The sequence below is a fragment of the Megascapheus bottae genome, chromosome 18 (assembly GCF_031878675.1).
Source record: "Megascapheus bottae isolate mThoBot1 chromosome 18, mThoBot2.hap1, whole genome shotgun sequence".
Lineage (NCBI taxonomy): Eukaryota > Metazoa > Chordata > Mammalia > Rodentia > Geomyidae > Megascapheus > Megascapheus bottae.
The window spans coordinates 17,131,509-17,159,264 of record NC_143526.1 but is presented as its reverse complement, the minus strand read 5'-3'; the positions used below and the strand labels follow the sequence as shown (position 1 = coordinate 17,159,264).

Sequence of the window (27,756 nt, the reverse complement as noted above, 5' to 3'; positions counted from 1 at the left end):
ATGAACATGTATTTTGCAGACACATGCTCCTGACCTATCAACAATCTTCTGCTCCAAAATGTATTCTGCTCAGAGAAATGAGAGTCTGCCCTACTGTCAGCCTCTAGCCTGCTTTCTGGTACCTGCTTTCTGGTACTTAGAGATGCTTCTCTAAAAATATGAGGACACAGTCCCCAAAAGAGGTCCTACTAGATATCTCTGAAAGGAATAACTTCAAGAACATGGAAACTGACACCAGGACCCAGGGATTCCAAGAAACTGTGTCTTTCCAGGATCACTAAAGGATGGGGGCCACATGAAGAGAACAGCTTTGTATTTTATCAGAAAAGAGCATTTAAACAAAAGCCAACGCAAGAGAAATGGATAAGTAGTTATTTATCCACATAGTGGGATGTTATCCAACAATAAACAGCAAATGATGATTTTTATCAACTTCATGGCTGGAGCTCTAAAACATGTCAGGTAGAACAGCCAGACCCAAAAGGTAAGTGTGGCATGATGCCACGTCTGTGGCAGTTAGAAGAGATACAGTACACCTGTTCTAGCACATCAGTTCTTGCCTGGCAGCCACATGCAAGAGGTCCCTGAAAAAAAAGTCAGGAAAACCTCTGCAGTTCTAGAGGATACTAAATTTGATGGGCCAGGCTCCAAGATGTGTGATACAAACCAGTACAAGGTGTACATTCCACACAAGTTTTAAACCACCACTCCACAAAGTAGATTTAAAAAGCTAAATGAGACCAAACAGCAAAATTCTATGTGTGAAGAGGGAACTACCAAAAAGAAAAAAAAATCCCCAAAGTTATAAACACATAACTACACATCAAAAATCATTGAGAGGGCTTGTTTCTTACTCCTTTTATTAAATTTCCTAATGAATACTTTGCTTTTCTCCCAGCGTTACTATTGGCAGGCAGTGCTCCAGGCAGTTCACATCAGTAATACCGTATACCACCATCAGCTAGACTTTATTAGCCCCATTTCACATATGAGAGACAAGACTGGACACTGGTGGACCTAGAACTCCTAGAGCTCCTTTGCCTGGAGCTCTCCTGCTTGTGCAGTGCAATCACATGATGTGCTTTCAGTACTATACCCTGACAGTTCTGACGGGACACCCCAAGGAGAGTAGAGATCCTACTCACTTGCCTGTGAAGACATTATGAGCCTCTCCCTACTGGGAGAACCAGGGATTCAGCCAGGCGAATGCTAACACCTTTCCTGATGCTAATGGATACTGCACAGAAGCAAGGTAAGTACAAAAGGAGGCAGAATAATGACAGGCTTTCAGGTCGGCTTTCAGAAAGGCTTTCAGGTAGGTTCAAAGAAAGCAGAATTCTGCAGTTGGATTTTGTGTATTAGGAAGCAAGAGTCTAACGTTGAAAGGCCCATACAGTTTTCTGTAATTGGCTTCTATAAGCTTGCTTTGGCAGTGGCATTTTCATAACCCTGACCGTATCTGTACACCAACAGGCAACTATTTGCTTGCAATTCTATGTAAACCAATTCCGTTTTTTAAAAAGTTGCATATCATCTTCTTTACTCAAGGTTTACATATGAAGTTAATTTATGCCTTCTATTTCATTAATACATTCATATGTTGAAGGAAAGTTACTTCCATGTAACAACTACAATCACTGAATGTTTTCACTTTTGTGAATGCTATGCTTGGTAGAATTATAATTCTGAACTACTGAAAAAAGCCATTCTTGATCCCATAATATGGAAATACAAAACCCTCAAAGATTACTTATATATTTATATGTAACAATGTACACATGCGAACATGAACTCTACAGACACACACACAGTAGAGGATAGATGCAAACAAATGAAAAGGAATGGAGCAGTAATTAGGCATCTTATTATTAGGTTAGAGAGCAATTAGAAGTAAGGAAGCAACATTTAATGGTGCTATCATTTTAATTTAAATACAATTGAAGTTTAAAAATATCATCATGATATAGGTATCATGCCTCTAATGAAAATCTCAAATATGCAAATATTTCTGCTTAGTTTTCTTTAAACTCTGTATATGTAGAAATAGAAAAATCTGCTTAAAAACAAATTCAAAATTTTTGAAACAAGTTCTTCTAAAGGCTGAAGAAAAGCATGGAGTGGCCAGGGACTGCCATGAGCTGCATCAGGGGCTAGTTCAGGCTCCCTGCTTCCTGTCCCTCCATCCTGAGAAGCACCAGACTTGTTGGCTTGTCACAAGGCCCTTCATCAGATACTTTCTGGACAAAGGGGCTTCTCAGGCAAGAAAACATTTGGAGACTGCTAGTATTCTTTTCTCTCATTTTTACAAATGAGGAAACTGAGGCTCAAAGAAGCTGAAAATGTTTTGCAAGCTGTGACAGAAATCAAGTCTACAGAACTCAGCATCCAGATTCTTAAACTTGTATTTATCTGAATGAAACTACCCATAAGGGTATTTTTACATATCTAAAAACTAGTGACTCTAGCGGAAATTCATTAAATTAATACCCTTGCCTAGACTTGAAAACAAACAAGTATGATTTATTGTTAATTCACCAAAGAGGAGATGGCAGCCAGCAAACCTTTAACAAGACGTGATGAGTCAATGGAAATAAACAAGACATAAGATGAAATCATTGTTTTGGAAAGTATGATGTAAGGAAACAGGTACATTTCTTCTTGAAAAGTTGTATAAATTAACTAATACCTCACTCAGATTGGAAAACCTTTCTAACAAATAACAGAGACAACAACAATGAAAACAGCATCAATAATAGTGATAGTCATTCTTATTGGGTTACCACGTACTAGCCACTAGACACAGCACTTTACATGCACTGAAATCTCTATTATAAATTCTATTATTCCAATATTTATAGGTTTAAAAAAAGTGAGCCTAAGCCCAGGAGTTGGGGCCAACTTATCTCTGAAGATGCATAAATTCTAGAAATGCATATATGCTGAAAGCAGCCATGTCCTGGGTACTTCAGGGTGGCTGGCCAGCCTACTTCATGGGGGAGACAGGAAGTTTCTTCCTACCTGCCTCCCCAGCTGCTACTACCTTCTAAGGATCACCTCCTGTCATGTACTGCAGTCTAGTCTTCCACACGAAGGTTTAAAGAAGAGTGTGACCAACATCTTATAAAACAGGACATTCTCTTGTAGCGGTATGTCCTTTTACAGAAAGGACAACTACCTCCATTCTTCCACAAAAAAAGAAAGAAAGAAAGAAAGAAAGAAAGAAAGAAAGAAAGAAAGAAAGAAAGAAAGAAAGAAAGAAAGAAAGAAAGAAAGGAAGGAAGGAAGGAAAGGACACTTACCTTGACCTCAAACTCGAAGTGCTCGTCCTTTCCTTGTCCACACAGCACATAGCGTGGAATACTAATCTTAATTGGGTCCTTCAGGTCATCTGGATTTGCTCCCAAAGATCGAGAAACCATCCGCTATCAAAGGCACATCAGATAAGGAGAACAAAAAGAAAGGAAGATCACTCTCCTGCAAATACCCTACTTGGACAGGAGGAAGACAATGTATTTCAAGTAGAAAAAAAGAGTATTGAACCAGTAGAGTTTATTTAGAAAAGTGATAGTTTCCTTTGAAAGAGAAATGTGAAACTTCTCTTAATGAAAGACTTTTTTTTAAAGGTATATCACTCTAAGAAGTTAGGGCAAAAGCACTTCAAAATATTTGGTTTTGTAGTTTCTTCCAATTTATAGAGACAAGTGAAAACAGGAATAAGTTATATACTCTGACTTTAAAAAAATGTCAGTATAAATTAAATTTCTTTCTAAAAAATTCTTTCTAAAAATATTCTTGGTCATTTGACAAACTTGTTTTTCCCTACCACAGAGTATCAGACTACTGTGTATACGTATGGCTTAAGGTTTTCGTCAAATTTATGCCATCACTTACTGTTAGCCATTTTTACAAGCCATTGTAGTGTGGAAAGAGCTATAAAAAAGGCAGAAGACATTTCCCAAGTATTTTCTTTAGGCTGTATTTGATTAATAATTGACTTGGCTCTGACAAATACTTATAGTCTGTCTACACACTGGGAAGGCAAAGGAGGTGTCCAAGATAGAGGCACTATAAAATAAAATTTCAAGAAAAAATAAAATTTCACTGTAAGTTCTTTGAGTGTAAACAGAAATACCTAAAAACTCCTTATTTACATTAACCTAGGGCTTAAGAAAATGTAAGTATGTTTTTGTAGTAGATGGAGTAATAAATCAATTAGAATTATACTTAGCATATACTGAATAGTCATTATGCACCATAACTACGTGAAACAGTTTACATGCATTGGCTCAATTATTCCTCAAGATCCCTGCCTCACCCCCATGAGGTAAAAATGATTTTTTTTTTCTGCCAGTCCTGGACTTGAGCTCAGGGTTTGAGCACTGTCCTTGGGCTTTCTCAAGGCTAGAGCTCTACCACTTGAGCCTCAGCACCACTTCCGGCTTTTTTTCTATGTATGTGGTACTGAGGAATTGAACCCAGGTTTTTGTGCATGCGAGGCAAGCACTCTACCACTAGGCCAACCTCTCAGCCCTAAAAATGATTCTTAATTCTATTTCTCACATAAGAGTCCAAGGACAGCAGACAGCAAATCCCAGTTGACCCAGGATTTGAACTCATGGTTGCTAGAGCCCATATATGTTCCCGCTACATTCTTGTACTATTATGAAATTCTAAAGTGATTTCATCCAGTTGAGATACATTGAGCGAACAAACAATTCAAAGATAAATCGAAATTAAGGAGGAGACTTTACTATTTTCACTTGAGATGATTTGCTTTCAGTCTATTCAAAGTGTATTCATTTTCTAATAAACTTCTTTCCTGTCACCTTCCCTACAAAAAGAGTGTATATGCATATATAATATACATATACATGCATTCATATATACATATATATGAAATAGGTAACATTTTCCAATTTCTCTCAAATCTAGTCTGCTCTCCAATTTTAACTACTGGGTAAAAAAATGGAGCATGTGGGGGCAGGGAGGGTAGGATATAGTCAAGAATTCAATGTTATAGCTTACACAATTAAGACAAGTAAGGGAAAGCTGGATGTGGTGGCTCACACCTATAATCCTAGCTTCTCAGGAGGCTGAGATCTGAGGATCGTGGTTCAAAGCCAGCCCAGCACTATAAAGCCCATGAGATTCTTGTCTCCAATTAATCACCAGAAAACTGGAGGTGGCACTGTGGCTCAAGGGGTAGGATGATAGCCTTGAGCTGAGGAGCTCAGGGACAATGCCCAAGCCCAGAGTTCAAGTCTAATGACCGATAAAAAAAAAAAAAAAGATACATTGGATTCATATACTGCTTTGTTCCATGGCAAATCCTTCATACAAGTACTTACAGGTAATAAAGAAAAATACATACATTTATAAATAGTTTTAAGTAAATGGGGAAAATGTATTTTCTCATAGGAAGAACATGATATTTAAAATTAGAAGACATGGTTTAAAAAGAAGTAGGCCACTTGCAATGAAATTTACATCTTTGACTACAACTATCAGTAGGCCATCAGCCCTTTCCTTCTCAGCAGGTGCTAAAAAGGCCACACCCAGCTGCCTGGGTTAAAGCTTGGGCATCTGGCTGCTGCACGGAGAATAGTTCACTTCCAACTGGTGTTTTCAATCCAGATGACAGTGTGGATATTTTGACATGATGTGAAGCTTCCAAAGCATTTTAAAGCATCTTAATTTTTTCCGCAGTGGCTGGTCACACTCAATGAGAAGCACTGTTTATCACAATGACACACCTAATGAGCTGTTCCCAGTGTCAACATTCAATGTGGAAATTCCTGAAGAGGAGTTTTGACTTCAATTTATTGTCCATTTCCAAAATGTATTAAATTTGTGAAGCATGGAATATCTCTTCCTATCCCTCCCCCCGTTGTTGTCTCTCAGTACCCAGGGCTGAGGTGCTGTTCCTTGGCCTTATCACTGAAGGCTAGCAATCTACCATTGAACCTCTCCATTTCCAGCTAGAAATAAAAGAATTTCATTAACATTCCTTCCAGGCTGGCTTTGAACTGCAATCCTCAGATCTCGGCCTCCAGAGTAATTAGGATTGCAGATTGTGAGAATTTACGGAAAGTGCCAATGGCCATATTTCTAAGAATTACAATTATGAAGTCAATCCCTAATGAAAAGACAGCAACTGGAGGCTCAGGACCATACATTTTACAAACAAACAAGAAACGCCAAAGAAAACTATCAAACACTAAACAATACAAAACCCTGCTTTTGACACCTTCTTGAGGCATGTGAGTTTCTGGGAGTTCCTGGATTTTAGATTGTCTACCTAGCTCACATCAGCTTAGGACAGTGCTTTACACATCTGCCTTCTATGTGGGACTTGATAAATGGTCTCGACCTGATACGAGAGCCAATTGCCTCAATCAGGATGAGACCTTTATTGAGGAGATATTCTTCCCTTCATTACTCATCATGCTACAGACAAGAAATACTGGCACATGGCCTTGCTATCATCTTTGGCTATGGTTTATTTAAATCTTATTGATTTCACATGAATTAGATACTATGACAAACAGCATACAGCAACATACCACTACCGAAATGAGTAAGTACAATATAAGGCAGGGATATGGAAGCAATTTGAGAAAAAGGATAATATAGAGAGAAAAATAAAAAAAGTATGAGCTTCTACTAAATCAATGCTATGCTGCAAGTTCATTCAATTACTTTATAAAATCAGTTTCACAAGAAATGTAGAATTCTTAGGATACAGTGTGAAAGGTTCCTCACATTCTCTGCAGCTATGTTTATCTAGGGCAGAGAGGAAAACTGAAATAAATGTTTCCTAAATTCATTCTTGATTTGAAAGGGGTTGTATTTTGAACAGCTTGAGCTTTATACAAGACATGTAAATGTGTACTGTAACATTATACCCCATTGTATATGGGCACTTTTAAATATCCCTGACATTATTTAACTTAGGATCAGCCAGTTTTCCTGCATGTGCCAAAGAAAGGTCTCAGTTTCTGAAAGGGAAGATGGTAACACAGCATGGCAGAAAGGGAAGAAACACTAAGGGTCTGTGTTTGAAAGCACCTTTCAAAAGCTGATCTGATGTAAGGGATTACCTAAACATTACATGTAATTTTCCATGTCTTTGGAGAAATATACCATTGAGAAGAAATAGTGCAACAGCAAGAAAAAAGCATATGATTACTAACTTCTTACATGCCTGCACATTAGCAAAGTGGGGAGGAATGGGGAGAACAAGGAAAGGGTAACTCTGATAGAGAGGCACTGTACTCATAGGCTGACATGTTGAATTAAACACAGCTGTACAATCACCTAAAGATAATAATTTTTAAGATATCACCTTTACAAGTTAAATACAGAGAAATATTTTTCTGATAGCTCTTAATGAAAGAATGTCCTGTGTTAACAAATACTGTGGAAGAAACATTGTAGTCAGATCCTCAGACAAAAGGAACATATAAAACCCTAAATAATCAGATTCGAATCTTCCCTTTCTACTCATGCTACCTCCTTCAAAGAGGACAAATTGAGGAAATGAACAGAAAGCAGCATTAACATCTACTCAGATCATTGTCAGTGCTGCAGAAGGCATGGAATAGTTCACTTCCATAGGGAATTATCAACATTTCCCTTGAACACTAATTACATACCAGATGGTTAAATCAGATCAAGCTCTGACTATGAGAAGGTCAGACCTAAGAACCACTATTCAATCTCCAACAACCCATAACCACGCTTTGCTTCTAAAATATAGGCAAACCCCAAATTTCCAGATTTAACCAGGCTACAAATTCCTGTTTCTAGCATAGGACATCTTCTAATTCCTTTCTTTTTCAATCACACACACCACACAAAGGCCTGTCACATACCAAGAACCTATTGTACCCCCAACAATTTGAAAGTGGGGGCCTTGGGCAGAGATGGATCTGTTATAGTCAAATAGAAGGCATGCTTAAGAAATAGGAAATAAAAGCAACATGTATGAGCAAATAAAAAAGATAACTAGCCATGACACGTTTTTTTTTTTTTTTTGTCGTTGTTGTTGTTGTCGTTGTTGACACTCCAGGGCCTGAGCACTGTCCCTGGACTTTCTCAAGGCTAGAGCTCTACCACTTGAGCCTCAGCACCACTTCTGGCATTTTTCTATGTATGTGGTACTGAGGAATTAAACCAGGGTCTTCGTGCATGCTAGGCGATCACTCTACCACTGGTCCAAACTCCCAGCCCCATCAAGACATGTTTATAACCACTCCCAGGAGAAGCCTGTTTATGTCACAAGGGACCATGTCTTAATACCATGCTATTTTTTTCCTTTTCTCTTCTTTTTTAATTTAAATTTTATTGTAAAGGTGCTTACAGAGGGGTTACAATTACATAAGTCAGGCAATGAGTACTTTTCTTTTTGAAAAATGTTATCCTCTCCCTTCTTTTCTCCCACTTTTTCCAACTTCCTCTCCTTCTCCCCCTCAAGATTTAAAATTCATTTCTAACATAGGGCCTAGTGAGTATCATTGTTGAATTAGTTAACCCTTTAACTGTTTAACCCTTTAGCTGTTAACCCTTTAGTTGTATCTGTGGTTCTTTTTCCCTTGTCAAATGCAATAAACTCAAAACCAAGACAAAGAACATAAAAATAAAAAGCAGTGACATTAGTGAATAAATCAAAGGGGAAAAGACAAAAGAACGAAGAAATAACTACAAATAGTACAATTAAAAAAGAAAACCTTTTGTTTCCATTTCTTGGAGCATCATTTTATATGGTCATGCCCACAATGAGCTACTGTGGTCCTCTCCTAGAATATCCTAGACATATTCTAGTTATAAATGAGGGAAAACATGCAGCCTGGGTTTCTTTGGGTCTGCCTTGCTTCATTTAATATGACTTTTTCCAGGTCGTTCAATTTCTTTATGAATGGGGTAATGTCATTCTTTCTAATGGAAGCATAGAATTCCATCGTGTGTACATGCCATGCTATTTTTGAAGGCTCAATAAACACAATTGCCTTGGACTTTGATATTTCATGTGACTGCACACTACAAGTACATTTTCTTCATTTTTTTCTTGCAAGAAGGACTTAAAAGCCCAGCATGAAGAGTCGCAGTTAACCATGATTTTTTTTTTTTTTTTAGTGACTCTGGATAACTCTCATCAGGAAATAGAAATGTTTTCAAATACAAGGGTACTTCTTAGCAACTCAGAAGACTGAGATCTAAGAACTGCAATTGAAAGCCGGCCTGAGCAGTAAAGTCCATGACATTTTCATCCCCAGTTAACCAACAAAAAGCTAAAAGTGGAGCTTTAGTTCAATGGGTAGGCATCCTTGAACAAAACAGCTATGAGACAGAAACCAGGCCCTGAATTCAAGCCAGAGAACGAGCACCAATATATTTAAAAACGGGGGGTTATTTAATATTGGCACATACTCATATGCATGCGTTATGCCCAAAATGAGAGACTATGTTAATCTTGAAGACTATCTAGAGTTTAGCTGACTTATCCAATTCTCACTGAAATCTTACATAAACCTTATATAAATCTGTGTTAACCGACATTGTTTCAATATTTGGAAATATGGGCTATCAAAAGGGTGTTTCAACTTGAAACTATGAACATACCATGATCTACTTTGTGATCTCTAGTCAGATGAGAGTATTCCATTTAATGGTCATTGTTTCTACACAACTCATCAATGAATGGATGGTTAAAAAAGACTACATGCTGGGTCCAGATTTCTCCTTTATAAGATGGCAATGGCTTCTAAGTGGCTCTAACTTGGGATTCTCTGGAAGGAAAAATCAGGTATTTCCCCTTCTGGGTTCTATTATGTCTTTAGTCCTGGAAATGATCTTTCTTCACTTACCAAGATGTAGCTTTGGTTCCAGCTATGCTGAATTTGATGGGCCAATAAAGAATAAAGGTCTGAGGACATTTCCATTTTTCAGGTTTCTTTGGAGCATTCTATTTAACTTTCTCCTAAAGCTAACCTTATGTATACAAGGTTATCTGTATCATATTGACATAAGATTATAACCAGGATTTTCTTCTGCAGGGACTAAAAACACAGAGAACAAAGGAGATACACACACACACACACACACACACACACACACACACACACACACACACTAAGTGGACTTGGAGAACATCTTGAACAGGGAAATCATTACAAGTAACAACAAATTCAGAAAGAAATAATCTTTAATATCTAGATATTGTAAGCTTGGTAAGAATCAACCCCACAATGCTTGTGAATACTTACTATTATCACAAACAGAAAAAAAAACAAAAGACAAAAGGAAATAGATAAAACTTGACCAGGCAGTGTCAACTATATATCTATCATATCACAATATATAGTGATGGTTTAGAAACTGTTATTCAAGGAACAAGGGAAGGGCTTAAAGGTGTTGGGTATAAGGATGAAAACGCTCAGAGGAGATAAAGAAGTGCGCTGATGGAATACAGTTTTCAGAATAGACTTGCTCTCTTCTGTTATAGAAGGCGCATGCCTTGACTAGGCAGATTCTGCAAATGGAGATCACGACAAGGAAGATGGAAAAGAAAATGGTTTGGCATGAGAGCAATTTCTAGTGAGCAGCTGTTTCAGTGGTAGAAAGGGATTATCAGATTCTTGAGGATATTCAAGCAGAGGCTGAATCTGGAAGCAAGTTGAATAAGGTAAGGCTAAGCTAGATATGTTCTGCTGTAACCTGAATGTTTCCATTAGAAGTCCTATAAATTTCATCTGCTTTATTTTTAATGGGCCCTTAAAGCATCTATGGTTGAAGAAATGACTAGTCCTGTTCCTGTGTGAGTGTTAGTACAAATATGTAGCCTTGGCTAAGCTTTTGTTGGATGGTGGTTGGCCAACTGGATGTTAATCAATAATGATGGCATTAGAGGCTTCCAAAGCTGCCCTTTGCTCCCTCATCAGAGACCCAAAAATGAGATAGATGGAGCAGATCAACCTTCGCTGAGCTAATGATGACCTCTGGCCTACAGCAAAGCTGCTTAAAATCAGCTGTAAAAAGATAGGGTTTTCATGTTTTACATGCAACTGAAACTTGAAGTATTGTCTGTTACTTGGCAATAGCTGACAAATATAACATTTTTCACAAGAGACAAGGTATCTGAGGAACAAATAGTTACCTAACCTACATGCTGAAGACTGTAACTATAGGAAGAAAACCTCCACTATCCTCACCATCAAAGAAGCCATAGTAAAGGCAATTTAAATCTATTTATCATACAAAGCATTTGGGAAAAAGATATACATAAAATTTACCACGATTACTTCCAGAAGGCTTATGTGTTCTCTTCCAAGGGGAAAGCATGCACATTTTCTTTTTTATAGAAATGAAATTGGGAAGACAAACTGTTTTGAAATGTTTTTCAACAAAGTCTAAATAAATTCGCCCTAACAACCACAAGTCTAAAACATGCAGCTGTGAGCAAAATGGACTTTAATCAAATGCAGAAATCACTATTTCCAAAGTGCTCAAAGAGGCATTGTCTAGAATATAGCAGCAAATCCCACAATGAAAATGTTTATGCCTATTACAACAATGCCAAAACTCCACAAAAATCAAGCATGTCAGAACCTATTCTGTCCTGATTCAGAAACTCACTACAACAGAAATATTACATTAGGTTGAAGACATAGACTTTCCTATTTGTTCCACTGTAGGAGAATGGTAGGCTTGAAACACCTGAAGAGAGCCAGGAGACTGCTATGGTTGATGGCACGGTGGAAAAAAGCACATGGCACCTCCCCAGTTTCTTCTATAGGTATTATGAGAACTTCAATACCTATACTTCACTGATAGGAAATCAAACTCTCATATCCACACAGCACATTTTATCTCATTGTACAATGCTTAGGTGAGAAAAGCAACAAGCAAAAAATCTGAGTGCTATAGGCTGTTTCTCCTATGTTATGAGATCTGGACCTATTCTCACTGTGGCTTATTTGGATTGCAAAGCTGAGGACCTGATAATGAATATTATCATTTTATGTGACACTCATATATGCTGCAGATTCCATCTACAAAAGCTACTGAAAGCCAGGCGTGGTGGCTCCCGCCTATAATCCTAGCTACACAGGAGGCTGAGATCTAAGGATCAATGTTCAAAGCCAAGCACAGGATTTTGGATAAGAGTCCATGAGCCTCTTATCTCTAATTAACAACTACAAACAGGAAGTGGGACTTGGCTTAAGAGTAGGGTGGTAGCCTTGAGCTGAAGAGCTCAGGGACAGTGCCCAGGCGGGAGTTCAAGCCCCATGACTAATCAAAACACAAAAACAAAAACAAAAAAAACCCTACTGCAGACCTTGACTTATAACATGGTAGAATTATGCTTTTGTACCTAGGAGGACAAGCCAATCTGTTCAATATTAGCATTCTGTTAAAGTCATGAAACTAAACTACTCTTGTATTTATTTCCCTGATCATAGTAGCCCTTTGCTGGTAGCTATTCTTGTGAATTGGTAATTATATTTTCCTTCTCAAGGTTATATGAGAAAACATTCAGTAGAAGCACTCAAAAAAAGTAATGTGAAATTAATTAGCTGAAAGAAATGAAAATATGAAAACTTGGAGAAACAGTATTGATTACTGTCATGATAAGTTTTAGGAATTCTTTCAATGACAGATGAACAATCAACCAAGATAATGAGAAATGACTGGTTTTAATAGTCATAGTGTATTTGACACAGAGTTCAAAGCATTTGGGTGTGGTAGATGGAAGAAGGGTACTCTGGGAAGTAATGAACACATGTTCCCTCTAAATCAAGAAAATCTAATTTCCTCAAACTGTAAAGTCACTACTGGTCCAAAGCCACTAAATTTTCAGTCATGAGTTTGTAGACAATAACATATTCCCCCATTTCCTGTGTTTTCCATTCATTTCCCCATAATCTGGGACCATGAAAATATAGAATCAGGTGAGTAGCTTATCTTTATTAGAGAGGGGGTGGGAGGGGGAAGAAGGGGAGAAGGGGAGAGAGGGAGAGGGGGAGAGGGGGAGAAAGGGAGGTACTTCTGGCTAAAAAGATGTCAAGTTTTTAGGCAGGCTACATTTTGTTACCATCCCTGTCATTAGAAATAGAAATGAAGAAGGAACAACATTTATCTTGTAAACCATCCAAAGACTGTAGCATAACAATGGAATGGTGTAATGCCAGTTTTTTACTCTTTCAGTTTTGTGAGACACTACTGTGTATCTCAGGTTGAGCAAGCTCTCAGATGACTGGAGGAGAGTGCATGAAACCAAAGGCCTGCCTCACCCTTTCTGAGACTTGTAGTCTCAGAAAGACACTGAAAAGGCAGGAGAACAATGGCAGAGCAGCCAGGAAAGAAAAGAAAAGAAAAGAAAAGAAAAGAAAAGAAAAGAAAAGAAAGAGGGAGGGAGGGAGGGAAAGAAAGAGAGAGAGAGAAAGAGAGAGAGAGAGAGAGAGAGAGAGAGAGAGAGAGAGAGAGAGAGAGAGAGAGAGAGAGAGAGAGAGAGAGAGAGAGACAGACAGGAGGGAGGGAGGGAGGGAGGGGAGGGAGGGAGGGGGGAGGGGAGGGAGGGAGGGGAGGGGAGGGGAGGGAGGGGAGGAAGGAAGGAAGGAAGGAGAGAAAGAAAGAGGGGGAGAGAGAGAGAAAAGAAAGAAAGAAAGAAAAGAAAAGAAAGAAAGAAAGAAAGAAAGAAAGAAAGAAAGAAAGAAAGAAAGAAAGAAAAAGTAAGTACAAAATATACTATCTGGCTGCTCCCAGGATTGTTGAACCAATGTAGCCAGCAAGGAAAGGATCGATCAGAGGAGACAGGGAGAGATTCCCCCAAAGGCGCAGCCTGAAGCCTCAGAGGAGGAGGTAGCTGACTACTGAAGAGAGCTTTGTGGAGAAAGAATACTCACCCCAGGCAGACACAGATGATGTGCGCTCACCCCAGGCCAGCAGAACACTTTGTTCAACAGATATGAGTGATGGGTTTGGTAAGAGGGAAAAAGTACTGAACGCTTTCTGAGGAGGCTATGTATCTGAGAAGACAGTAGAAGAAAGCCATGAGAAAACAGACTCTGAGATGAACAACCTTACTGAAACGGAAACAAGAAAAAAATTTGGGAAGAACTAGAATATGGAAGAAGTTGTACGGTGAACCACACAGGATAAAAGGGAATAGTGAGAAAGTATGAAAGGAGAAAGGAACAGGTAATTAGCTGAGGAGGGAGGTGGTGCAGGGCAGGCCTGGCTGTTCAAGCCCCCGAATGTGGAAGAGGCTGGGGCTCACACAGCAAGCTAGATGGAGCACTGTGTGGTTACAACCACATAGCTGTCCCTGTCACCACTAGCAAGAAGCCTCTCAATGGAAGTCACTGCCAGACTGGGCATTTTTTTTTTTTTTTCAAGTAGTGCAAACAGACAAGCTTCCAAGCCACAGCCTTATAAATGAGAAAGGGTATCAATGTTTGTGAAGTAATGTACCCTCCATCTGGTGAATATAATGTAACCCTTCTATTAATTACAATAAAAATATATGGAAAAAAATAAATGGATGCAGAGCTAAATCATCAGAAAGTTTTAATCACTGACACATAACAAGGCAGACCTAAATTTACAAGTTTGAGTTCCAAGAAAATGAAACAGGTGGCAATAAAGATCTTTGTATCGGTTCTCTGCTACTGGTGCTTTTCATTTTACTGTATTTAAAAATCTTTACACTTTCAATTTCAGAGATCCACTGCTTTCCAAGTCCAATTCGATTAGCTTCACCAAGACAGTCATATCCCCTTGATTGTTTTTATACTGCTTTTTAAAGATCTCAAAATAAAATGCTCTTGCACCTTGACAAGTCTCCTCCCTCCCTACAGTCTTGTCAAATGTGAGATTAGCCAAAGAGCTTCATCTTGAGAATTGAAAGTCAGTTTCCAGACCTCAGGGGACTCACTGTGGCCACCCTGAAGACACTGGGGGGCAGTAAATGAGGCACTAGGGGTGTCTTGAATGTGTGCAGGAGAACTTTGTCCAGAGTTTGTAGCAAGCCTGAGTTTCCCAAAGAAGATAAGTTCTACTGTTGGTAAGTGTTTCTCTTCTGGAACAATCACACCCCTACACTCACTTAAAGCACGGCATCTGATCACTTCAAACTGTGTCTGAGGAGGGAGCGTGGTTAGAGACCGAGCTCGTGGGTAAAACACACGATCCTCCCTCAGCAGCGCGATGTGTGTGTTCAGAAGGACTAGGGACTGGCACGGGGAGTGGCTTTCACACTCGCCCTCGACTCTGACCGTGGTGTAGAGCAGTAACCGAAGCTCGGCTAGAGAAGGGATGCTGACCTCCATATTTCCATGAAGAAAGTAAATCATATCAACCCCGGTTGCCTGGAACTGGGATGACAAGTGAATTCCATTTGCCAACACTAAGTCGGGGACTTCTGCCTCCCTGTCGAGAGAGAGCTGGACCAGATCTTGCTGGAGTAGGGGGTGGGCTGCGTAAGCAGCAGCTTCAGCCTCAGACAGCAGGACACACAGGAGGCTCCAGCACAGGTGTTGACAGAGCTTTTTGTTGTAAGTGAATACAGTCAGAAGGAGACCCTCTGCAGAGCCCAGCAACCGAATGCTTTGCCCACCAAAGCCGACTTGAATCTCCTGTAGTGCAGAAAGAGGGAGGGCATGAAAGATGCTCATTGAGCTGGGGCTGGGACCTGACAGGACCAGCGCATATACAGCTGAGGGCAGGAGAAGCAAGCATGCTGGCTGAGGTTCCGGTTCCGTGCAGTTGGCAACATGGAGCCAGTAGATACCTTTGACTTCCTGAGTGCGGCCCACACATTCTGGAAGTAAACCAGTCAACTGCTGGAAGAGTTCATCTACACAGTCCCCCTGAAGTGGTAGCATGGCGCCTGGGAACTGGACAAAGCTCTGCTTAAAGGCAGAGCTCTTCGGAGCATCTTTGTATTCTAGATGGATAACTGAACTTGGTGAGGAGTCTGGTAAACCTGCAGCTGTAGGGGCAGACGCTGTGAAAGGCCCAGGGATTTCTGGGGTCCTTGGGTTTCGGGCCTCTTCACTGTTGCTGCTACCAGCCTGAGCTTTGGGATAAGATGGTGCCACGGGTGACCTCCACGGCATGTCCAGTGGTAGGTGCCTCAGGAACGGCAGTCCTTTCACAAATGTCGTCACCTGATTGGTGAGCCCATTCGGGTCACACAGGCTTCCCATATGCTTGGCTTGGTGCATCACCTTTGTGCCTACCTGCCAAAGGTGACTGCTGGTATCTTTATAAAGGTCTGAAAACTTGCGGTAAAAATATCCCAGTGCATTGTTTCCTTCCACCCCAATATCGATCTGTGAGGCTGGGGAGCTCATCTTTTTAGCAGCAAACTCTTTCTCATCTTGTTGCCTCCAATGGAACGTGGGGACCCCTGGGCTCTGTGGAGCGCAGGCGGATGTACTGTCCTCTGGAGAAGTGCTTTCAGAGAGAACAAAGCAGAGCACCCTGCTATGACTGGTCTGCCTGCTTCCACTATTTATAGAGAGTTGTTGCGATGTGTGTTGCAGCAGTGTCCAGCTGGACTCGACTCCCAAGCTGTGCTCGTCTTCATGATTCATCAGTTCACTAATGTTTTCTGGCTTACCCTGGAACTCATCTGCATCTCTGGTGCAGCTTCTGTTAAGCATATGAAAATATTTTGGCTCAAAGTGGCCAGGGGCCTCAAGATAGCCATGTTTGTAACCACAATCCTGTAGCAGCTCAACAACTGAGGACAGATCCCTTCTGTCTTGTGAGATGCAAGAGGCAGCTTTGGGGCCTGCAATGCTGTATGTCACAGGGTGGTTCTGGGGGTTGTTCTGATCCACCTCCCTCCTCTCTTCTCTAATGACAATGGAAGTGTCAATGGAAGCATCTCTGGGCAGCTGTGAGGCAGTATATTCTGAAGGCCGCAACTGCCTTTTCTGTTTAAGATGTCAAAAGAAGTTCAAATGGAGACATGCCATCACTTTCTGCAAATTGTTTACACGTGATTCTTGCAGCCATTGATTGCATTGTGCAAATTAAATTCAGAGGTTTAACACATAAGCCAAGATTGACATGATTGCAGAATAGGTGATCTGGTTTATTTATACCCCGGCAATTTCCATCTTATGTATCTTAGCAATGGTTGAGTATTTTGATAGAAGTAGATCTGTATAGGACTGATCCACAGTATCCATTTCTTGGTCTAAGACTTCATTTTTTTTTTACATTAAATCCCAACACTTGTGAACCCATGTTTAAGAGGCCACATTAGTTGCTTGAGCACATACCCAAAATTATAAATCAGTGTATACATAAGGAAAAATCAGCCAGCAAAACAAAAGAAATGTACAAAACTCCAATTTGGCCATGCTTCTCTCTTTGTGTCCTTGTTTTCATGGTAATTCTTAATGGTATCCTCCGGCTAGACTGTTACCACTGTTATCTACAAATCATCACCATGAAGGTCTACTGAATTATCCAGTGTGCCCAGCACTGAAGACCACAAGGGAATGGAGGAAAACATCTTTGCTGTGCCTCGGTTACTTGCTACAGGGTGTCCAGAGGAGGATAATGTCATTACTGGCAAGCAAGGACGGCTGCGGTCTAATTCACTTAAACCCACAATGCAGCATTCTCCTGTTTGCTCCCTGTTAATAATGCAGGGATACTAGGGAGAAGATTTCTACTATGTGGCTTTTTTTATTTGTTTTGTTTTAATTTTGGACCATACAAGACATGCCCCTTAGTAGAAGCACATATAAATACAGCCCTATAAAATGTATGCCCAAATAAACATCAGTTTGACAATCTACCAGAGAAATAAGCCGATCAATCAAGAGTGTTTCCTTTGTAATGTGGCCAACTCACAGTTCATAAACTGAACAGGGTTTTGAAAACATCGAGAAGTACTCGGTTTCACTTCCAAACCCCATATCTGATTCTCATTATGTAATTCTACCTTTTAAATGCAGACCAAGGATAGGATACTGTTACAAATGAGAAACTGGGCACCACTCCACCTCAGCTACATGCCATTCAAATGAAGCCAAAGCCATTTTCAACCTGCAGGATTCCGTTTAATTTTAAGTCCATATAATAGCTTGCCTTCCCTATTAGCCATTAATATCACAGGGACTTCAAAATTCTAATTATGCAACTAAACATTAAGAAAATTTAATCACACAAGCATGCCATAATTTAAGCGACCCTATCAATCTGAAAAATCATTACCTACCTCATATTTTAGTTTACGTTGAATGGTGCCATTGTGAAGTTTCTCATTATCCTGAAAAGAAAATAAAAAGCCCTCTATATTAAATTATAACGTTAAAGAGAGGTGCAAAACTAGTTTGCTTAGAAGTATTTATGAGGACAAAAGTGACAACTCTTCTGTAGAATTTATATTCCCAAGGTAAACATGATCCTCACTGATTTATCTGCTGGGAGGAAAACTGCTGACAGGAAAACTTCCTAATCTTAAAAGTCTAGGGATATTATTACAAGTAAGATTTTGTGAGGATTATTTGTTAATTTGCAGGTTAAAATGAATTGTTTTCTACTGTGGAAGTTAGTATGGAGATACCACAAAAAGTTAAAAATAAAAAATACATAGTCTCTAGCTACACTATTCTTGGGTGCCTGCAGTTTGTATTATAGCAGCATGATTCCCTATGGCAAAGTCATAGAATCAACTTGTGTGTACCCATGATGATTGGATAAAGAAAATGTAGAATATACACACAATGGCATTAAGTCATCAAAAAGAATGGAATTATCCAATTTACAGAAATATACGTATAGAACTGGTGATCAATATTGTAAGTGAGAAAGTCCAGACTCATCCCCCAAACAGAACTTAGCTCAATCAGCTCACCTTCATCACATCTGCGGATGAGTTGTTGGCATCACCAAGGGCACGATGCAAGTCCTGAAGACGTCTTTGGACTTCTTCTTCAATGTAAGCACTGATCCTGAAAGCCATGGCAACGGGACAAATCTGAAGGCTTTCTAACCACACGAAGCTCCCACATTGTTCTTCATGATACTCCTCACAATAGAGTGTCTCATTCTATAGGAGCCACATTCTAAATAATAAAAACATCTTGGGGATTTCAATCATTTTCTTCTTTCTATGTTATCTAATGCTCTGTGATCACTCTGGCTTTTTCTAAATGAGACACAACTTCAAACAAAAGAATATTAACAGTGGAAAGAGTATTAAATTATCCCATCCAAATCTCTATATTTTCTAAATGGGAACATGAGCAAGGAAGGAGAAAATCGGTCTCTATGACTCAAAGACTCTGAACTGAGATCTAACACACAACACAGAACACTATTTTCTCACATAGAAGAGGATGAAAGAAAGGATGGCTATTTCTCAATTCAAGCCTTCAATTAGCAAGATTACAAAGAATAAAAAGTAGCCATACTCTCTATAGATCTTTACTATTCAGATAGAACAATATGCTACAATCTTGCATTGTTCCTAGTCTGCCTGGTATCCAGCCTGGTTACCTGTACCTGGCCGGCCCTCTTAATGGCTTCCACCTTCCAAGCTATCTGGCTCAGGGCCAAGACAGAGTGAAAGACAGAAACAATTGACTTTTGAAGCAGTTGTCAAGTAACATCAAGTGCCTTATAGAATGTCGGTGAAATGATGTATAAAATATAACTATTAGCTCTGACCCAGTGAATTTCAGCTCCATCTCCAGTCTGTCTTTAAATTATTCCACTGAAAGAATTCAGACTGGAGAATTTACTCCAACCCAAATTCTCTCCAGTGGTTTGGAATGCCCGAATCAAATTTGACTCCGTTCTAGGCCCCATTCCTACAATTCTACAAGCACTGAGTAGACGGATTATTTTAAATTATTTTCCACATTTATATCTGGGCCCATTCCCTAAATAAATCTGCTTTTGCTTTTTAAATAAGTGCATAATCTTGTAAACATTTTTGTGCTACTGACCAACAAATAAACAATTTTGTAAAATGCTGGGCAAAAAGATAAATTTTTTAAACACAAGCCCAAATGAAGTAGAATATTTACCTTTTAGTATCAAACACAACTAAAAATATGAATTAAAGCCATTTTCTATGACTTCCCCTGACTGTTATTGAAATTTTAATAGTGACATGGGAAATATAGACCTATACTGAATGAAAGGTTACAGAGGAGGCTTATACCATTCTGAATACATCTTAGTATTCAGATACTCATTTCCTTAGATTCAGTTAGAAATATCCCCTTGGTACAGAAGGGGCTGAGGAAATCAGTTTTCTTATAAGCAAAGAATTTTGATTTATCTGAGTCATATAGGCTACAGAGCAATTTACAAGGCCACCTAAGTTATAAGTCATTTGATTATAGCAAAATTCTGTATATATCTATAATATATATCTATATACCTGTATATCTATATATATCTGTATATATCTCTAATATATATTTATATTTATCTATAATAAATTCACACTATACATGATTATTTTGAAAATACTACTACAACATTACATCATTTTTTTTGTTTGTTTTTATTTTGGCTTAAAATCAGAGCCTGGATACTGTCCCTGAGCTTTTGTGCTTAAGAATAGAGCTCTACCACTTGACCCACAACTCCACTTTTGACATTTGGGTGGTTAACTGTAGAGACTTTCCTGCCTGGGCTGGCTTCAAATCTTGATTCTCAGATCTCAAGCCTCCTTGGTAGCTAGGATTATAAGGCAAGAGCCACCTCTGCCTGGCTTCTTCACCTGTTTTTAATCAATGACTATAATTATCAGTACAAGATCCTTCTTTATACAACTCAATTCTACATCTCATGGTTTTCAAGTGGGCTTCACTAAACTTCCTTCTGGATAAGTCTGCTTCCCTGCACCTTTTAATTCCACCTCTCACACAAATTATGTGCATCAAGATTCATTGGGTTTGGCAGACCACTTTTCAAAAGTCTTTGATTTACTCTGTATTACCCTTCACCATACCACCAGCCAGGCAGAAGCTAATACAGAGCTTTTCTTAGGCACCATATTATACAGCTGCCTTTGACAGACCCAACACAAGCAAACTGGACAATATGGATATAAAGAATCATTAAATCAAATCCAATGGAAATACAGCACCGGTTGAATGCTGAGTACCTGGCATCCATCAGGGGAACCAGGGGAGATTTTTCAGTGCTGGATGGTAAACTAGAAGAAGCCGTCTTTCCTTCCAGGGTCTCACAATAATCTCTCTGAATCGTATCTACATCACATATCTTCTGCTTCAACTGCTGGATTTCATGCTCTAACCTAAACAAATAGGAACCACATAAATTTGTTCATTAGTAGTATTTCTTAAGCATATGCCTTGTGTAAAGCATTGTTCTAAAAACCACAGGTGATTCAGACAAGAAATGGATCTAACCTCTTGTAAAATAGTTGTTGCATACCTATAAGACAGTTAAGATGAAAAGGAACTATTGAAGGGTACAGGAAAAGTGTTGCTAGTATCCTACAGCTGGAGTATTTGACTCACATGGGAAAGATACTGCCACTGTGCTCCAAACCAAGTCCCTGAGGCTGCTGTGAGAGATTCTAGGTCTCTAATACCTAATTCAACAAGCACTGGTTGTGTGAACCACATATTAGGTTTCTGTAAGATTTTTCTACTTGACAATGAGATATCTGCTTCAAAGAGATTTTAGAAATTATTGAACTACGAGGAGCTTTATGGGCAAGACCATTCTGAATCTCCTAAGGGCAAGAGAAAACTGGCACTTGGAGATGATGGTGAAAGATGCTCCAGGTGCAGAAAACAATCTGAGAAATGAGCTATGCCAGAAAACACAGAAATTCACTGGCCAACACAGAGGGAGTGGGAAAGAGAAGTAGTATGAGAGAGAGACAGAGAGAGAAGACACAGAGAGAGACACACACACAGACAGAGACACAGTGGGAAGAAGGGAGAGAGGGAGGGAAGGAGCAAGGGAAAGAGAAATTGAAATAAGTTATGAATTGTCGAACCAAATGGCAAATGATATATCTAATAATGGTCAGCTGTACGTACCTCCATTCTCTTGCTCACCCAAGGATGTTTGAATCTGGGTCCATCAGGCTAGACTAGAACCAAGGTTGCTAGCAAATCTGGCCCTAGGACACATAAGATCCAATAGAGCTAAGGGCTGTAGCACACTTACTATTGAATATCGGCAGGTTATTTCATTCTGAGTCTTTCATGAATCCACTAAGACAGTCAGCTAATCTCTATAATTTCCAAGAGTTCCAAAACTCAGATCCTAATTTCAGGATGCTTCCCACCTTCTATGGTGGGAACCAGTAGCAACTTGACTAACTCCCAGACACGTGATCATGGTGGGATTACTTCGGAAGCACCCCTGGATTTCAGAGAAGGCACAACTCGGGTCTCTGATTTAAATCAGACTGATCGCCAAGCATTTCCTGAGTATCAATTTATAGAGCCTTCAGTATTTCCAGAACAGGAAGGACTAAGCACTCAACAGTGCTATAAGTTGGTAGGTTCTCCTCAACCATGGCAAGGAAAGCAAGTGGATTAGAAGTAGATAACTGGTAATGTTTAGTGTTAAGAAGATACCCGCATTATTCTGAGACATCCTTGAAGGTTTTAACAGAGGAAAAAAAAATCTTCCCAAAACCAAGGGAGCAGGGCCCTTTGAACAGATTTTGAGAAGTGACAAGGGACAAACAGAGCATCCCAAGAAAGATACTCTATGTGAAAAACTGGCCTGTCTATATTCTAGGAAGTCACATGGTCCATAGATATGAGAATAAAGTGACTCAGAGTTACATGAGAAATAGACTTAGATGTAAATCGCTGCTCTGACACTTCCAAATGGTTCCCCAGTGACTTCATAACCATTTTGAGATAAGATTCTCCAGTGAGGATGATGGTACTTACTCCAATGGAAGAGCAGATGACAACATATATGTGACAACATACATATTTCTGATAAGAAAATATGAATAAATACTAACAGGTTTCCTCTGTTTTTGCTACCATGGCAACAGGAGAATTTCTCACAGAGGGATGCCTGACATGTTCAGCTGGGCCGCTGAAGTGAGCAGGTGTTGGAAAAGAAGATAATAAAAGGAATGAGCTGGGCACCTCTAACCAATTCAGGAGGCTGAGATCTGAGGATCATAATTCAAAGTCATCCAGGGCAGGAAAGTCTGTAAGACTCTTATCCCCAGTTAAACAACCAAAAAGCTGGAAGTAGAGCTGTGGCTTAAGTGATAGAGCACCAGACTTGAGTAAAAAGCTAAAAGACAGCACCCAAGCCCTAAGTTGAAGTTCCAGTACTAGCTGAGTATATGCGTTCATACGTGCCTGTGCATAAAACTACCTTATTCATAAAGCACTAGAAGACAATGGAAAAATCACACTGGGTATACTGTTGTCCAGTCTGCTTTCATATGAATTTACTATTTTATACTTACAAAATTTTACAAGGGTCTAAGTCAGGTCTCTTAGAGCATACTGGGGGATTCGGAGATAACCTGAAGTTTATTGGGCTGAACTAGATCTTAGAAAAGTTTATTTCATCAGAACCCACAAAGGTCTCCTTTGTGTGGGTTTTGGAGAATGCTGGCATTGGGAAACCACTTACACAAAATCACGCTCATGTCTGTTCTTACTGAGTATTAGTACTAAACGAATGGTTGACAAAAGCCAGGGTCATCATGCTAAAAGCTCATGCTGCATTCTTATTGGGCACTACAGGACACAAATTGAGAGCATGCCCTTTACTACTTTTAAATTCCCTGGGGCTGTAGCCTTGTCCAGCAATTATATTTACATACCTGCAATAGTTTTCTTAAATCTCCAACCTATTTCTCTAAATAAAGGCATGATGCCTAAAAGGAATGATTACAGAGTAGTTTCAAATATAATATTCAGTATAAGCTGATCATTTAAAAGATGTTGCGATGACCTCAGGAAAGATGAGAGGCAAAGTCCACAGTAGGTTTTGTCTTCATTCAGAGACCCTACACCCCTGCCAAATGACAAGCTGTAAAGGACTTCGGGCAAGTAGGGTTTCTGCTGAAGTGGTAGTGTTGAAGGTGGGACAAAGTGATATTCTAGGCCTTCCAACCTAAGCTTCCATTAAGATCCCAACTGACCAATGGATCTGAAAGTAAACAAAAATTCAGAAGTGTTTGATCTCACCCAACTCTATGTGGACAGTGAGGGTCAAAGAAGAAACATCTTGCCTTAGGCCATTCTGGTAGGAAGGGGTTGGGCCTGAGTACATTTTTTTTTTTTTTGGTCGGTTGTGGGGCTTGAACTCTGGGCCTAAGCACTGTCCCTGAGCACTTCAGCTCAAGACTACCATCCTATCCCTTGTGTCACAGTGTCATTTCTATTTTCTAGAGATTAACTAGAGATGCATCTTATGGCCTTTCATGCTCTGGCTGGCTTTGAACCATAATCCTCAGATCGCACCCTCCTGAGTAGCTAGGATGACAGATGTGAGCCACCAGTGGTGGGCTAGAGTATAACTTCTTGTAGCTCACCAAACTAAGTAACATTCAAACAAAGTGTTTTATGGCCACTCTGAGAATCCTAGCATCATACCTTCAGGACTACCAGAAAAGCTGCTTTCATATTTCTGTATCCATTCACCTACAGTTGGTAAGCCTGGTTAAAGGTAATCAACAAAGAATAATAAAATATTTCCCTTACCATAAAGTTTGCTGTTTTCTCTGTTTTACTTTTCATAATAGAAAATAGTCAGATGTGGATAGCTACAACCATGCTGGAATATCCCACTGTGTTCACAATTATCTGCAGAGTTTGTCTGTGGGGTTGATAGGTTGTTTTTCTAACACTACGTCCTGAGGCCTCATCTCAAGTGTGACTCAATAGGTATGAGGGAAGTATTAGACTTCTTTCCAGGTTGGGAAATCATCAACTTGGGGGTGTGACAGACCCTGCTTTAAAAACCTAAATACCTCATGGGAAGTTACAGAGGAGGAAGAGAGGAGAGGGGAGATATACGGAGAGGACGAGAGGGTTAATATGAGAGGGACAGTACAGAGGGCACAGGAAAGGATAAGAGAGAGGGGAGAGGGGAAGTGACAGAGGAGGGATGGAGAATGAAGCTTGCTCAGACTTATGAATGTATTCATTAATTCTATAAGTCAGTGGAAGGGTTTTAGTTTTTTGTGTTTTTTTCCCACATTGGACCAACAATTCTAGAAGTACAATATCATTTGCTTATATATTATAGATTATAAAAATTTTGAAAAAATTATGACTTTAAGATGTTAAGAAATATATCTTAAGGGACAGGAAAGGAACTACCACTGAGCCCCTACTCTATGTCACAGTAGCCCTACTTTCCTCTCACCTCTCTCCATCCTTCTCCAGGGCCTCCTGCTCAGCCTGGAGTCCTGCATGCTCACTGTTGCTGCCTCTGACGGTGGTGAGTTTCTGCCTCTGTTCTTGGATCTCCAGGCCCCGGGCGGGGTGCCTCTGCACGTCAGATTGTCTCCTCTCCAACTTGGCCATGGCCCTCTCCAGGGCCTCTCTTTGCTGCTTCTCCTGGGACTCCAGAATCTCCTTTTCCTTCTTCCTTACTCTCTCTTCCTGCCGGGCCACATTGGCAGTGAATTCAAAGGTAGCTTGGAGTTGCTGTAGCTCACTGGCTGTGGCTTGGTACTGTGCAACCTGTTCTTCTTTTTCTTCCATTTCCCTTTCGACTTCATAAAGAGTATTGTCTAAACACAGAGTGCTTTGGTCAAGGATTTCAAGTACTTTCTTCTTCTCTTCCAACAGAGCTGGCAAATGATTTTGCAGAAGGTACTGTAGCTGATGTTCCTTAGACTGTAGCCTGTACTCTGCTGCCTTTATTTGTTCCAAATCTTCAGCCACACCAGTGACATTTGAGACACTACCATCATTTGTTTCTACTATTCTAGACAGCTCATTGTTTTCATACTTGAGATGCTTCAGAGTTTTCTGCTCTTCTTGGACTGCTTTTCTCAGGAGGTCTTTCTGCTGGACCAGCTCCTTCTCCATCTTTGCCAGTTCAACAAGCTGCCTTCTCTTGAACTCCAAGAAATGGAGCTGAGCCTTTTCCAGCTCCTCACCATCTTGATCCCCTGCAGCCTGGGCTTCCCTGGCCTGCAGAAGGGCTTCCCGAATGCCTTCCATATCCCACTGGACCTCACCCAGCTGCAGCAGTGGGGTCATTTGTTGCTGCTCTTGAAGCTGCTCCTCCAGGTGAGCCACAAGCAGCACCTGCTCCTTCTCTTTCTCCTCCAGTCTCTCTTTTTCCAGCTGCATCTTGGCGCACTGCTCATCTTTTTCCCGGTGGAGCCAGTCCAGTTCTTGGGATATCTGCACCTCCTCAGCCTGTTCATTGTTGTTCAGTTCTCGTAAGCGCTGAAGCTCCTCTTTGATGCGAAGCAAGCTCTCTTCCTCCTGTCTCTTCTTCTGCAGCTCCATTTCCTGCTGCTCCCTTAGTCTTTCCTCCTCAAACTTTTCCTTCTCAGCGAGCAGGTCCTTGAGTTTGTTCTCAATGTGGAAGCTGCGGCGTTTGAGGCTCTCCTCCTGCTTGCGGATCTGGAGCTGCACAATTTCTGTCTCTTTGCGTTGAGTCTCTACCTCCTGCTGCATCCGCTCCAGGGCAGCTTTATCTGACTTCTGCTTTTCCTCCATTTCTTCAATGAGTTTCCTGCAAGGCAAACAGGGATCATTATTTGATCATGACGTTCAATCATTGTTCTAACTAGAACATTCTGGAAATGCACACAACACAATGCCAAATCCTTCATTACAAGAAAAGGGCCTTCTTTTCAAATTGGCAGTAGCACATTCTTTTTTTTTTTTTTATTAACTGTCCAACATATCATCTACCTACTCTCCTAAAGTAGCCTGATTTCGTTTCTTTGTGGAACACAGAATCATAATGTGTTATGCATGATATAATTAAAAAGAGCCCCCTGAGCGCAAAGAGAAAGAACCATGTCCAATTTAAATTTAAATGTGAATAATTTTAGTCAGCCCAATGACTTAAACTCCACAGAAGTTCAGTTACAAAGTGACACTAAATAAAAATGCTCATGCTGTCTTCACCGGGGTCAAATATCAAAGTCAAGAAAATCAACAGTTCATTCTTCCAGCTCAAATAACTACATGCTGCTTAGCATTTAATTACTATTTTAGGACTAGAGGGGATCACCAAATGGTCCCAAATATTAGTTTATTAATGCATAACACTGAAAATCACTGAAATCCACACTACAACACTCAAATGCATGACCCTGGGGAGTTAGATGATATATTTTACCTTGAATACAACTGACGTTCAACAGGGTGCCAACTCAAGGAAGAAGGGGTTGGGATTGCTTCATTGAAAAGCATGAAATGACTGGGTGCATACAGCCTCCATCTTCTGAGGAAGCAAACCCCCTTACCCTGTGTGAGGCTGGAAGGGAAACTGACTCATGTGTGACATTTACACTCCAGGGTCTAGAAAATAGATGTCTCACTGCAAATTAGTTCTCTGTGGCTAATTAGAGGTTGGGAAATACTGGTAGTTTAATAACATAGGGAAGATTTTTAAGAAGACAGGGGATAGGTAGCTGGGTGTGTTGTCACAGCTGGAAGATCATGAGTTCCAGGCCACAGTGTGCCACAAATAAGACATATTTCAAAACAAATTAAACGAACAGCCACTCCTCCTCCCACCACCAAAAAAGGGCTAGGGGTGTAGATCATA

At 40.1% G+C, this 27,756-nt stretch overlaps 1 protein-coding gene across 9 annotated transcripts in view; it reads right to left on the bottom strand.

Moving 5' to 3' along the window:
- The window catches only part of Kif16b (kinesin family member 16B), a 284,469-nt gene that overhangs the window by 79,031 nt on the left and 177,682 nt on the right, over positions 1 to 27,756 (bottom strand). For 4 of the 9 annotated variants that reach the window (XM_090351966.1, XM_090351967.1, XM_090351969.1 and 1 more), the window contains 5 exons: positions 25,381 to 26,709; positions 21,149 to 21,301; positions 18,881 to 18,977; positions 18,242 to 18,292; positions 3,300 to 3,422 (listed from right to left, as the gene is read on the bottom strand). In XM_090351966.1, coding sequence (XP_090208092.1) covers positions 3,300 to 3,422; positions 18,242 to 18,292; positions 18,881 to 18,977; positions 21,149 to 21,301; positions 25,381 to 26,709 — 1,753 coding nt within the window. Of the gene's footprint in view, positions 1 to 3,299; positions 3,423 to 14,566; positions 16,944 to 18,241; positions 18,293 to 18,880; positions 18,978 to 21,148; positions 21,302 to 25,380; positions 26,710 to 27,756 lie in introns of those variants that run through there. The other 5 variants (XM_090351964.1, XM_090351962.1, XM_090351963.1 and 2 more) reach the window with 2 other exon arrangements.